The sequence below is a fragment of the Pempheris klunzingeri genome, chromosome 11 (assembly GCF_042242105.1).
Source record: "Pempheris klunzingeri isolate RE-2024b chromosome 11, fPemKlu1.hap1, whole genome shotgun sequence".
Lineage (NCBI taxonomy): Eukaryota > Metazoa > Chordata > Actinopteri > Acropomatiformes > Pempheridae > Pempheris > Pempheris klunzingeri.
Genome location: NC_092022.1, coordinates 6,691,579 through 6,705,818, shown reverse-complemented (window position 1 = coordinate 6,705,818; position 14,240 = coordinate 6,691,579). Strand labels below are relative to the sequence as shown.

At 42.5% G+C, this 14,240-nt stretch overlaps 1 protein-coding gene across 1 annotated transcript; it reads right to left on the bottom strand.

Annotated features, from left to right (window-relative positions):
- Window positions 1-1,507: 1,507 nt before the first annotated feature.
- Window positions 1,508-13,786, bottom strand: rhoab (ras homolog gene family, member Ab). The gene is made up of 5 exons (XM_070839078.1): window positions 13,694-13,786; window positions 5,359-5,516; window positions 3,446-3,566; window positions 1,984-2,114; window positions 1,508-1,768 (listed from the first exon to the last, which is right to left on the bottom strand). Exons 2-5 carry the CDS (start codon window positions 5,512-5,514, stop codon window positions 1,595-1,597), a joined length of 582 nt encoding a protein of 193 aa, XP_070695179.1. The 5' UTR covers window positions 5,515-5,516; window positions 13,694-13,786; the 3' UTR covers window positions 1,508-1,594.
- Window positions 13,787-14,240: the final 454 nt, after the last annotated feature.

The following is a 14,240-nucleotide window of genomic DNA, read 5'->3' as shown; positions in this document are numbered from 1 at the left end:
GTGCGTAAACACAATACTCTCCTCTCCTTGTTCTTTGTCCTGGTCTAAAGCCAGGGGAAGATGAGCACCAGCAGTCAGCTATGTGGAACAGGAAGGGATGAGAGCCGAGCCGAGCCGAGCCGAGCCATGGCAGAGTTTGCCCAGGCTGTTCTATGCAGGGTAGGAAGCTACCTTTGTCATCCAGTGGGACCACGATTCACCTGCCACTTCCACTGATTCAGTCCAATGTTTTTAATGTTAAAGAACCTTCGGGTGACGGCTGACCACCTCCTAAAGTAGACAACTCAACCACGGGGGAGATTCACCAGCGGGTGGGGAGTTTAAATGTCCAGCCTGGGCTGGTTAACTGTACACTGCCCTCTGCAACACTAAGCAGCAAGTGAGAGCCACTTTGAATTACAGATCAGATTATGCATTAGAGATACTTTTACTGTGAAAAGAATCATTGAGGGCAATTTTTTCCAATTCAAAATCTGCACTAGATGCAGGTTTTCTCCAAATTGTAAATATTCACCGTCATTAGGTGGCTATAACAGATCATCTCGGAGAGAGAAGGGCTCAGCGTGTTTGCCGCTCTGAGTCTGTAAGCACAGGATTAGTCACAGAGAGAGACTAAATGGCACTGAGCTGGACATGTGAGCACACACAGCGCCACGCCTGTCTGAAAATACGCCACAAACGCTCCAAGCACCTGACAGCACTTGACTTGTTTGCCGCTGTGGATACAACAACCATCTCATCAATGAATGCCTTATTTTACAACAGAAATGTATTGAGCTGCAGGCTAGTTGCCTTCAAACCTGTTCAAAGCACCATTTTGAGGAGCACTTGATAAATACAGTTTACTGGTAATTTGTCTACTTTTGGGGCTGTTCAAATAACCTGCCCTGGTAACTAGTGAGCTGAGTGTGTGACACTATGAAAACTGAAAGTTTTGCCCTGGTTTGGTTGCACCCCGGTCCGTCCTTCCACCTGTCCAACTCCACATTCTAGCCCCAATACCAGGTATGAACACCTGGGGATGAATTGTCCACTGGTGGCCGTTTACAGGGGTGAACATTTACTGTGCTGTCTATTTGCCCCAGTCCATGTGTCAAGTCATCTTATTTTGTCGTCCACACTGAATACAATCACTGGACCATCCCATAATTCACCAGCTAATTAATCAGTTATACCAGTCAGATTTTTAGAAAGGACCACGATCTCCTAATGATCTTTATCAGTGTAAGTGGCTTGTTGAAAAGATGAAATGTGCCAGCGTCTGACTGGTGGCTGGTCTAACTTTCCCACTTTGATGGTAAACCCACAGATGAAAAGCCCAATGGTATACAGCTGTAGTCATCTACTGTGCTCCCTCCTCCCCCGTCAACATATCCATCCACCCACCCACCCGTCCCTCTCCATCAAAGCTTCCCAAATCCAAGTCCCAGGGTAAATTCAGTCCAACAAACAGCCATTTTACAGCGGTAGTCATTTACTGCACTCTTTTCTTCCCCTCCCTCCCTCTCCCATCTAGTAATCCCTCCATCCCTCCCAAGCCCTAGCCCCAGGTACAGTAGCCCAGGGTGAAAACAGTCCAAATGTGTCGGCCATTTTACAGCAGTACACATTTATTGCTCTTCTTGCCGCGGCGAGCCTGCAGTGCCGCCCTGGTGGCCATCTCGAACACCTCCCGCACACCGTCCTTGGTCTTAGCGGAGCACTCCATGTAACCGAATGCTGCAATCCGACTGGCCATGTCCCGGCCCTCCTCTGATTTCACTGGCTCCTATTGGAGCAAGATGAAGAATTTGGTTCAGAAACACATTGTGTACCTCTGGAAATTAACAAGATCTCAAAGTACTAGCTAATATAGTCAAATCTACTAAACTACCACTAGAAATACCAATGAAAGCTGTGATCGTTACTACAAAGTCACAACACAAACCAAAAACAGAATGGTTAATTAGTCATTTGAGCCACGAGAAAGAAGAATTAAGGTACCTGCTTCATCTTGGCCAGCTCTCTGCGTGTGTGCTCATCGTTACGCAGGTCTTTCTTGTTTCCTACCAGGATGATGGGAACATTGGGACAGAAGTGTTTGACCTCTGGGGTCCACTTCTCTGGAATGTTTTCTGTGAAGGGAAAAGATCAGAGGAGGAGGGAATTAACCAAGAATCGCTGGTCAGACATCTTCACTGGAGTTTATGTTTTAGTTGTTTGTTGTCAGAGTAAAATTCAGTGTAATGCCCATTGGAAGGGAGGTTGTGAATCTTTGCTGTATTAAAATTTGTCCAGCTGTGCCATAAACTTTACAGCAACTAGAGGCCACCACAGCTGAGTAAAAGAAAAAAAGGTGACAACTATAAAACCAGTATTTGAATATTCTGCAGTGCCGTGTGTACTGCACTGAGACGATTCTTGCCGGTGAAGTGGTTTATCTTTTTGTGCCTCTTTGCCCCACTATGATTAATCAATTAGCTGTAAACTATCAAATTAATTTCCAACTATTTTTGATAATCATTTCAGTAATTTTTTAAGAAAAAAGGACATTTTTTAAAACAATCACAGACTGTTTTCTTTCCAGATTTCAATATTCCTCTTCAGGAAACACTGACAGATGGTCAGGTAGTTTATAGACCAAACAACTGATCCAATTAACCAAGAAAAATAATTGACAGATTAAAAGCAAATGCTAATAACCACATTGAAAATCTGACAATGGAGCTTGCATAGAAAAAAAAAAAAAAAACCTATTTGATGGTGCAGCAATTACTCTTATCTTTAAATTAGTTAACAGAGTAAAATGACAGGATGCCAGCATTTTGATTTGACTAACATTTACAAAGCAATTTAATTTAAAATGCGAGTCACTGCAAAGATGAAGACACAAAGAAGAACCTTCATATCTCCACTCTATTTCAAGTGTTCAGGGGGGGAAAGAAATCTGTTTAACTTGGTCAGCAAAAATAGTTCTTTAAACAGAAATGTAATGTGTGAGGAATTGCGGTGTAAAACAATTCTACATTACAAGCTGTAGTACAATAAACCTTTGTTTTATTACAATTGCGACTTCCTCTCATTAAATCCCGTTTGATTTATATCTGGCACTTTAATTATCGGCAGCTTTTAACACCGTATTTTATGCAAAGCAATTTCCATATAATCAGGGAAGTAGTGTTCATAATCATTATGACAGAATAGGCACGGGCTGGTTGTTTTCCAGTATGGCTGCATGCCATTGCGTGACAAATGACTTGTCTCAGTGTGTAGATGTGTAAGTTCAAATGTTCCTCTACAAGTGCGAAGAGAGTCACAACAGGATGAGCACACAATCTACAGACCCCAGAAATAACTTCTTATGAAAATGGAAAGCAAGGGGGAGTGCATAGGAAAGACAGAGATGTGGTTAAGTCATGCTTGAATGTGTGTGTGTGTGTGTGTGGTGGGGGGTTTCTTTACTCACCCAAGCTGTCAGGGCTGTCTATGGAGAAGCACATGAGGATGACGTCAGTGTCTGGATAGGAGAGAGGTCTCAGCCTGTCATAGTCCTCCTGACCTGCAGTGTCCCACAGAGCCAACTCCACCTGACGCACGTGTTGTGGGTAGAGAGGGCAGCGAGGAGGACAAACGAAGGTGGAGAAAAGGGGAACAGGAAGAAGAAGAAGAGGAAAGAAGGAGAAAGAGAAGGAGAAGAAAAAAAGGAGGGAGAGAAGTTAATGCACCACGTCCATCCTGATCAACTGAACTTTCATGTTGGTGCTGGCAAATAAATGAAATAAACAGCAGCGGACCTTCATCCTGACCAGGAAATATAAATAGGACAGATTTATTTCCTTATTCCACAGGGACAAATCTGTGCATAGTAACAGCAAAAGAAAAGAAGAGTATAGAGCTGGTGTGAAAGTTCTCACCTTTTGTAAGATGAATTTAAAAAATAAGGAACAATTAACTTCAAAAAGGGAGCAGTGGGATTAATGGTATGTCACCGCTACGCCAGTTAATTCACTGCACTGTCAATAAACACTTTTTCGTCTGGCGCTCTCTCTCATGCCAACCACTCACTTTGGTCCAGAGACAGTCCTCCACTAGCGGTGAATTACAATATCACAGTGTAATAAATACACGAAAGAAATGGATTATGGTTTTTATCCTCATGGAAGGAGCACCAGCGATAGTCCGACCAATGGGAGTTTGGTCAGGCAGGAACATATTGACCAAATGACAAGAAGGCATTAGCCCTAGAGTCAATATCCTTTTATTATTGAGATTTTCCAGATGGTGAAACTGACTCACGTATGACCTTTTCCAGTGTCAATTAAGCAATGAAAAACACACACACTTATTCTGTATTCGTTCATCCCCAATAAATACTGTGCAAACTCAGTTCTGACAGTACAAAATGTGACAGCGACGCATAAAAACCTCTCTGAGCAGACTGCAGAGCTAAATAGGGAAAGGAAACCAGATCAAGACATTCAGAAAAGTGTGACACTTGACAAGAAGTAGCCCGAGTCCTCCTCAGCAGCACAGAGGGTTAGAAAGCAGCCTGCCAATAAAGACTCAATGTCCCAGAATCCCATTAACCCAGAATGAGGTCGTGAGGGTTTATGACTGATGAATTGGGCTGGGTGCTACACTTGCCCGGAGTGACACACATCATGAACCTGGAAGTAACAAGGAGTCTAGCTCAAGAGGAGAATATATCCCTCTCATTTCTGAGTTTCAGGGGATTTTACAAATAGTGAACACAAACCTAATGCTATAATGTTGAGGGGATCAGATTTATTTGAGTCAGACATGAACACTATCACCAATCTTAGTGACAGCTGGCATAGCGATTAACTGCATTTTAGATAAAACAGACAACTAGAAGAAGACCTAAAAACACCTAGAGATATTATGACAGTTAATTTGAGGGCCTGTGAATAAGCTGAAACGAAGCAGATGACTGCTGCAGTGTGAGGGAAGATGTGACAATGGAACAGAGCAGTTTTATCAACACTTGCTCACTTAGCCCTGAAGGTAGAATTTAAGCGTTGAGCATGATTAAGCACACCCAGGGAACAAAATTAGCCCTGATACCAGCACAAAAATGATTGCTGAGACAAAAAGAGGCAGGAATGTGTAGCGACAGTTAGGAAACCCAGGTAGATTACGCAGTGGTGTCAGAAAAAGGTGCAAATCCTCTGTGGATTTGTGTTTATTTAAAAGCAGTCAAGAGTCATTGAATGGTATTTGTTCACCGAGCAAAGCAGTCAGTTAATAAGGTGGTAAAACAGCTTTGACATAAGGCACGTACCTGGAGGCACCGCTCTGACACAACATTAAATGGGAAAGACAGATAGTGGGGACATGGAATCATTGTAATTGTCTCACCTGTTTGCCATCAACCTCTATGTCAGCAACGTAGTTCTCGAACACGGTGGGGACGTAGACCTCAGGGAACTGGTCCTTGCTGAAGACAATCAGAAGGCAGGTCTTCCCACAAGCTCCATCCCCCACTATCACCAGCTTCTTACGGATGGCTGCCATCCCTGCAGGAAGACACAGAGGAGGAGGCGGTAGAGATTAAAACAGAGTCCATATTTGTAATCATTGTAGGGCATTCACAAACTATCCTGTGGGCTCTGACCATTTTAAGCAACAAGACAAAAGGAAACATCTAACACATAATTCTGACACTAATGTGGCATTTGTGGTATGAAAGCAAGAGTATGTGTTAAGCAGTGCTGCATAGTGCAGGTGCACCATGCAAGGCTATACTTCACACATTTAACCACATAGCTTGAAACAGCAGCTACCAAACTGAGGTTCAGAGACTCTCAGGCGGCTGTAAGACGATAAATGCAATCTGAAAAATAAATGCCATGACAGAAATGTAATGACCTTTATGCATTTTCCTTGAACTAAGGAAGTCATGCAAACCTTGGTGGACAGACAAGAAATCACTTCACATTTGTCAAAATGGCTGAGGACAGTATGTGTAAATTGAAATGTGAAATCACACAAACATCCTGCAGGTTAGCTAAATATTAGGCTGATTTATGATGATTAAATATGACAACATCAGGAAAGGAAGTGGGTAGAGGGCGATGGGGAGAGGGTACTAGGTTAAGATGGTGCAGGTTCCTGTCCCGCTCCTAAGCAACACAACAACATACAGATGTCAACATAAAGATGTCAGCACAGTGCAACAAGACATACGCTACCAGGAAGTACAATTTTGCTGAGATTCCAGTAAGTCATGACAGCAGAAGACCAAACAGATGTACCAGCGTGGGTGTGAGAGAACAAGCTTGCCCAACTGTCTTAGGGGAAGTTGGGCCAAAGGAGTGTCATGTAGTCCTGTGTCATTGGCTCAGAGCAGCTTGGATCACTCCATATTGGGAAATAATATACTACAGAAAGTCAAAAACACAAGAACTAGGTTTAAACATTGTGGATTGTCTATTGAATTGAACCCGCAAGCTTCATATTCATTCATTCAAATACCAACAGTGTATAAACTATTGAAAATAACCAGGATCATGGTCACATATTTACCAACGACAGTGTGATCAAAACGTGAAACAGGAAACTGCAATTTCCCTCCATACATGAACAGGAACTGGGTCCAAAAAGCCTCCAGTTGTCGTATGTGGAAACAGAGGAACAATCATTTTATTCACAAAGTACACATCAAACGCACCTCGTTTGTCACGGTGGCACTGCTGCACATACATACCTTTCACACTAACACAGTCCATATACTATGTACTGTACTTACTTACTGCACAAGGACAAGAGGACCTCACATTGAGAAGGTAATAAATCATATCGCTGACGGGTTATTTCCTCCTTGATCCGAGAAGGTGCAGCACTATGCAATGTCAATCACGTTTCTCTACCCTGCTATCTCCATCACAGTGAGTCGGCTGGAGGCGTGGAAGAGTGCAACCTCCCTGACACCTCTGTCGTTCCCTCTCAATCCATCAGCCAAGCAGTTTATATCTGCCGCATTTCTGGAGCTGTAACATGGCGCTACCACAACCCCTGTTGGAGGCTCAATACCCTGTGTCACTTACACCCCTTTGAACAGAGATCTGGGGTACCAGGGTAGTAAGGTTGGTTTCTCGCATAACAACATGGTCTCTAGTCCTTAAAAGTCTGTGTTCCTACCCCTTGAGGTTTTATTGTTTGTCCATACAGCAGTTTGAACATGCCTGATATTTTGAACAGCTAACCCTTTTTTTTTAAAAAAAAAAACCAGTGCATTTCCCCTTAAACATGTTCCACACATGACACCCGCTGTGACCTACTGGACACACTAATTACATTTACATGTTGACAACACAATGGGTTCATTAAAATACAGACAGAAGTACTCTAATGGTTCTTATTGCTCCCGAACAAAATTGACTTTCAATTTCACAGTCGTTTTTTTGCCCTCAGTCCCATGAGTTTCCAACCCTGAAATGCACCAAAGCACTGTGAGGTGCTGCGAGCCTCCTATAAATGGTAGATGAATACTCTAAGTAGGACAGCACTGTCAAAAAAGATTAGCCCATTCCCCCCATGACTTGAGGAAAAAGTAAAAGACAAAAATGGGGGCGGCTGTAGCCTGGAGGTGGCTGTATGGTCAATGTTTGAAGCACTTGACCTGAGGGTAAAAATGGGTAAATAACAATGTGCCCTCCTTTCAACAAATGCCGCCTCGGTGCCTATAAGCAAGTTATTAAAGCCACTAATTGTTCCTATAGAGTAGCATTAAAGGCAACAGCAGCCCTGAGACCAGTAATAATACAAAGCAGCTGCTAGACTGTAGAACCAGACAATACATTTCCAAGTTAGTTTGGGACATGTATGCCCTCGCCAGGAAAAATGCAGGAAAACACTTAACAGGGGCGGAATCAAGACAAAACACAACACACAACAATGTGGATAAAAAACGCAACACAACAGGAAAGCCTCCATTAGCAGTGGAGACTGTTGTGTCTGAACTGTGAACTGCATGAACTTTTGTTTGAAAAGAGTGGGGTAACATACAATAGTGGAAACACAGCACACACTCTGGTGCAAACGTAGCAAAATGATGATTAGCGCAGTGGTCAAGCAGCAGCAGGTCTATAATGCTGGACAGAGCAAACTGAGCCGGGACAATTTCACACCGATTCGTTGCTCTTAAGTAGCTAACTGACTAAGGTATTTGACTCGTGTCTGGGAATTTTGAGTATTACAAAAAAACAACACAACAATTATCTTGATGAGAACGCACAGTCCACGAGTACCTTCGACCTGATGCAGCATTGCTGCAATAATAAAAGGCTATATTCCTTTTGTTTTGCTTAAAATGATTGGGAAAACCAAAGGCCACTTTAAGTAGGTCTAACCTACATCTTTTGAACATGTATTTATTTAAAATGGCCTTGCAGGTAGTGCAGGTCTGTTATTATTCTTGCTCAACTGTCAAAACATACTCTTGCTTTCATGCCACAAATCCCTCACATTGCTTTCATGTCTTCACTCTTATTGCTCTGAATGGGCTTTCAGACAAGCCATGGTAAAACATGATTGAATTACATTTTGTCCGCAAGCTAGATAACCACAGATTGTCTTTTTTGGCCAGACCATCGAGTCTCACACCTGCCCGACATGATCTGAACATGCATGCATGTACACATTTTCTACCAACTCAACACTGAACACTTCCGCAAGCTTTAGGCTTGCCAGAGGCCAAGGAGAACCTGCCATTTTGGAACAATGCATCAACAGGAGACGATACAGACATCCGAGATTTTCCAGTAAAAAACAAACAAGAAACTGGAACTATAGGCCGCGTCTATATTGAAACTGAGAAATTGGATGTGAAATTACCACCAACTATACACATCTTCACCATTTTGGGTCATATCTGTCAGACATAACAGATTTGTCAAGGATTGGAAATGGTGCATGTGTGAGGTGATGTGTCACAATTCTCTAAATCCTCAACTGGACGCGACTTTGGACAGGCTAGATAGTATCAAGTGTGAAATTCTACTATGTTGGAATATACCACACAAAGGCCATGTGTAGGGATGGATCTTAATCGACACTATATTGGTATACACTGGTTGGTCTCAGTCAGCAAATAAGTTTCCCAATTTGCTAAATTTCACAAAAACGGCAAAGCAAACTAAGCTAAACAACAAGAGTACATACAGACAGCGTTCGTTAGTGCGCTTGTTTGACTAATAGTGAATCGTGACAAACATGCTCAGTGTTTGCTAAAATATAATGATGGTGGATGACAGTTGGCGAACAGAGCCGGTTAAAATGTTGTTTTCTACATGTTAAACAGTCTAAACAGAAAAGAGGGATGTGCGTTTCAAGCAAATATACTATTCAACAGTCACTGTGAAGCAGCGAGCAGTTTGGTCAAACTTGTTCAAAAGGTACATTGTTTTGAGGTTATCTGCCAACTGTTTTTTTTATAAGTTCATTGCTGAAACAAAAAATTCTTATGGCAGAACTAAATGTTTCAAGAGGACTTTGAGTCAATTGCTGCTGATGCAGAGGGAGGGCCGATCATCCCGGGAGGACAGGAGAGAGAGCTGGGATGAGAGCTAGGCTAACTCAGCTCCTAGCTAATGTCTGGTCATGGGAAGGAACACAGAAAATGCCCGTTTTCTCCCACCTCTTTACACAGACCTGGCTTCACCCAAAAGCCTCAAATCAGGCTACTGTTTCCGACAGGCATACTACCTGGTGCTCGTAAAAACAAGGGAAAATGTATTTTTAAAACATGATAATAGTCAGATAAACTATTTGATTTATTTCACAAATTAACTATTTGAATACCAGAAAATCGTGACTCATTCCCAATTAGTACAGCATTTGCTTTTTCCTCATGAAGATTTTGTTGCACCCACTTACAGCAAGCGTGGTTGTTGTTAAGGTGAGTAAGATTAATCTTGAAGTTGTTTCCACCACGGCCACTTTAATCTGCTGCGTTTGCTGGCTTCGCTCAGTCTGTGTGTGTTCCTGTGTATATGTCATGGAGCTCATTGAAAAGCATGGAGATGATGCAGCGCACCAAAAGGTTAACAAGGTACCTATAAAAAAACGGTAATGGTAAAAATGGTCAATACTATGGTGTATATGTAATTTAGCCCCGGGCCTGTTTAATACCAAGGTTTGGCACCCATCCATAGCCATATGGTAACATGTAATCAAAAACTAATTCTCAAAGAGCCACTAGATGGCACAGGGGTACTTTGCAATAATAGCTTGAGTTTCCTCATATGCAAAAAGACACCAGATCTTGGTGGTGGCTGATATGTCTATTCATATTTGTCGTGTTGCCGGAGGGGTATGGTGCCCACAGGTAGCACAGCATACAAACTTGAGTTTTTCTGTCAACGCCACATTTGTTTACATGACTCACATGGAAGGCAACACATTGCCACACCAGCGCCTTCAGCAACGTAAGAGGATTTTCAAATTCTGGTGTTTTTCTGTCATCTCAGAGGCAAAGAGTGCAGCTCTGGATGCGCTATGCTGGGTTGCCTTTGAAGGGTTTTTTCCTTTGGATATGCACAAGTAGGTAGGGGTGGACAAAAAATTTACTTGGAGAATCCACCAATCTTCACGTGATTGTTTTTGATTTCAAATTGAAAAGATGACACCTCATAAGGCGAAGCAACACCAACTACAGCCTGCAACCATATTATGGCTGATGTGAAAACGGTCTTCTTTTGATACAAAGACTCAAAATGTTTATGTACACCAAGGAAAGACAAGCTATGTCTATTGACAGCCACAGTAACAACAAATGAAGAGTACGTCAGATGTGCGTCACTGATTAATTATAATCCCGGTAGGTAATATGGACATGGCTACATGTGCAAACCTGCGCCCACCTACGTTAGCTAACAAGAGACCAAGAGGAATGTTTGATCCAAGCTTCACACACACCAGCACACTGTATTGACTGTGCTAGTTTTGACAACTGATGCTCTTGGTTTTACAAAGCAGCTCCTTCTAACTCTCCATAGCTACTTGACTGAACAAGCCACACCGTTTTATAAATAAAGACCATGTTTGATAGATCTTGTCTTCCTGCCTGGTGTCCACCTCTGGGATCCTTTAGCACCCTGTAAACTGTCATCCTGTCAAACTTGCACAGCTGACATTTTTGACAGCGAGCCTGCCAATCAAACCCACTCATGTGTCCACACTAACAGTTTTCAGCAAAAACGAAACTATTCTGTGGTTGTTTTCTTGATCAATAAAGTGGTAAATGAAACACCTTTCGTTCTGCATCGTTTCCTCGTGTGGCACTGCTTTAAATGTTTTATTAAAATGGTTGCTCTCTATGCGCTTGAAGATTCATCTGCCTGTCCTTTAGAAAACAACACAGGCAACAGTTGCATCTAAAAGCCTGTGTGTGTTTAAACAAGGAAATACCCCACACAGTCTTCAGTGTGGAAAATTAGCCCCAGCTAAATGACGGTTGACTGATTGCTGGCTGATGAATATTTCAGTTTGACAGAAAGCTGGCATGTGTATTCTGCCACCTGACATGCATTTCTGTGGGCAGTGAAATTTTGAATTAATCAGATACTGTGAACGGAAAATAATTATTTTTACCACTGTGTGTGGTACACACATTATGCAAAAAAATACACAATGGAAAATGTGTCCCATTTGGAGACAGGACTGTTGGTTTTAATATAACAATCAGACCTGCATGTTGAAGATGACAGCTACAACACACGTGTGCTTATCATGAATTTATTGCCACGACAAATTGCCACTAGGATCCATTCAAACCACCAGTGTTATCATCACAACCAACTTTAAAGCCTCAATGAACAGACCCTTGTTAATAAGCCTGATCATTTCATGACACACGTGTGTTTTGAGACACCAATCCTCATAATGAAATTAAAAAAAAACTGTAATAGCTTAAATAGGTGGCCCATTTAGACCACAGTGGGCAAGTGCTGCGGAGGAAAACACTGCGAATACAAATTACTGACAAAACATGTAAAATTACCCATTTGGTGGAAGGAGACAACGTACTGCTGGGATGCAATGAAATTACATTTTCAAGTGGAAGATGCTCACAAACACGGCCATTAGGAGACTCTTTTGGCCACATTTATCAATTGGCCATTTAATGAAATTGAATATAAGTTAATCATCATCATTTCCCTCTACTGCAACGGGGGGAGAGGATATGATTTAGTTTACAGCTTCACGGGTGACAGCGTGTTAAACCTGCAATAAAAGCTACCTCATTCCCTTCTTTTGCCTTAGGTACTGCAAAAACAAAAATGAGGCTTAAGCTATACAATCCTGTGATGGAGTAAATGCTATTCCAAATGCTGATTTGGCAAAATTAAAATAAGTAAAAAGTCATTTTTAAAAAATCATTGCACTGAGCCTCCATCCAACAATACTAAATTTGAAATAATATGCATCTGTAGTCACAAGTCTGCTTGCAAAAAGCCCTTATTCATACCCACGCTTAACTGTTGTGCATCTCGTCTGAAATTTGACTAATAGCTGTATGGCTTGGGAAAAAAGTCCTTTCTTTTATTACACAGTTGCATAAATGTAATTATTTCCTAAAGAAAAAAATGCATCTGGCTGCTTGAAAACCATGTACATCACTGTTGCTTCCTCCCCAAAGAACACTCTAGCCTTTGCTGTACCATATAATGAAAACGCCCACTCACAGTCTGAATATTATTACGCCATCAATAACCGTGGATAGATAATTTTGCCGGTGTCACCCAGCCTTAAGTGGTCAAATGGCTGGTTAGACTACTGGCTGGTGGACCACACGGAGCACCTTAGCCAAGGCACAGGAAAAAAGTTGTGGTGTTGGCTGTGAGAGCTCCCAGTGTTTAGTCAAACAGTGTTTTTAAAGCAGCTCGACACTGGGTGGGTCACCAGAAAGATGGCGTCATCACAGAGGCAACAGATGGCTAGTGTGTCCGCAGTGGAAGAATGGGTGGGTGGCCCCGATCCAAACTAAACACCGAGCCAGACCCACACATTTTCACACTTCTCACAGGCGACAAAACCTCATATTAAAGAGGCTTAAAACTTATAGAGAGGTCTCCCATAAGTAGTGCTCTGTGTGTTACTGACGTGTCCTGAAACCTTCAAAACGACTAAATACGGTTGTGGTGGTGATAGAAAGTACATATGTGCTTTATTCATTGTGTTTAGCGTGTTAGCAGAAATGTGACTTAAACCCTTTTGACTACCACCAGCAGCCATTGGAGAAGTAACGCTGAGCCGCTGTGGAGCTGCCTGGTCAGCCGAGGCAAGTCAGGGGGAGAAAAAAAAGAGCCTCATTGTTTGTCTACGGCTGGATCGACAATCTAGGCCAGACTTTACGGATCAGTTTAATCGCATCCCTCAAGTTTCCACAGTTTACTAGCAGCCCTCGGTAGAGTCTGACCGAGGTGTGTTGGCCACAGGACTTCATACACTCAGAAAACAGCAGTTTTCTGCTCGGCTCAACTGTGAGGCAAAACTGCGGAAGCGGCGTTGAAATTGAGGTCGGTTAGGGGGAGAGCTAACTTAGCCACCGTTAGCTTCGCCGCGCTAGCTCCTCTACCACGGCCTCCCAAAGCTCCAGACAACTTTTAAAATAACCCTGCCCGCTTTCAAACCGTCCGACACGACAGGAGTAGCTCTGCGTAATGATATTAAAATCCAGAAAGTAGTTTACCTGCTGTTTATGTGGCTAGCAGTCGGATTTTTTTGTTGTTTCCCGGGGCAGAGTTGCTTCGCCGACCAGTCGACTCGCTCGCTGCTTCCTCTCGTCTCAATCTGATACAATGAATTAGTTCACGGGAGCGCGCCGCCGGGGGGGAGGGGTGACGGGCACGAGCACGAGAGCCACACCTGCGCGGGCACGAGGGGTGCGAGCAGAGTTATAGGCGCGTGAACTGTATGGAAATCTGTAACGGTAACATTACGTGTGGCCATAAACACTGTCTATTCTCAGAGTTGACATTTTCACAACTTTCACAGGGTTAATGTGCAACTAAATTCAACAGTAGATGATTATATTTATTTATTCTTTTGTCTATCTATCTATCTATCTATCTATCTATCTATCTATCTATCTATCTATCTATCTATCTATCTATCTATCTATCTATCTGTCTGTCTGTCTATCTATCTATCTATCTATCTATCTAAACCTGCCAGAGAGCTGGATTTATAATTACAGGCGATCTGAACGAGTGCTTCTTAAACTAATTTTTTTTTTT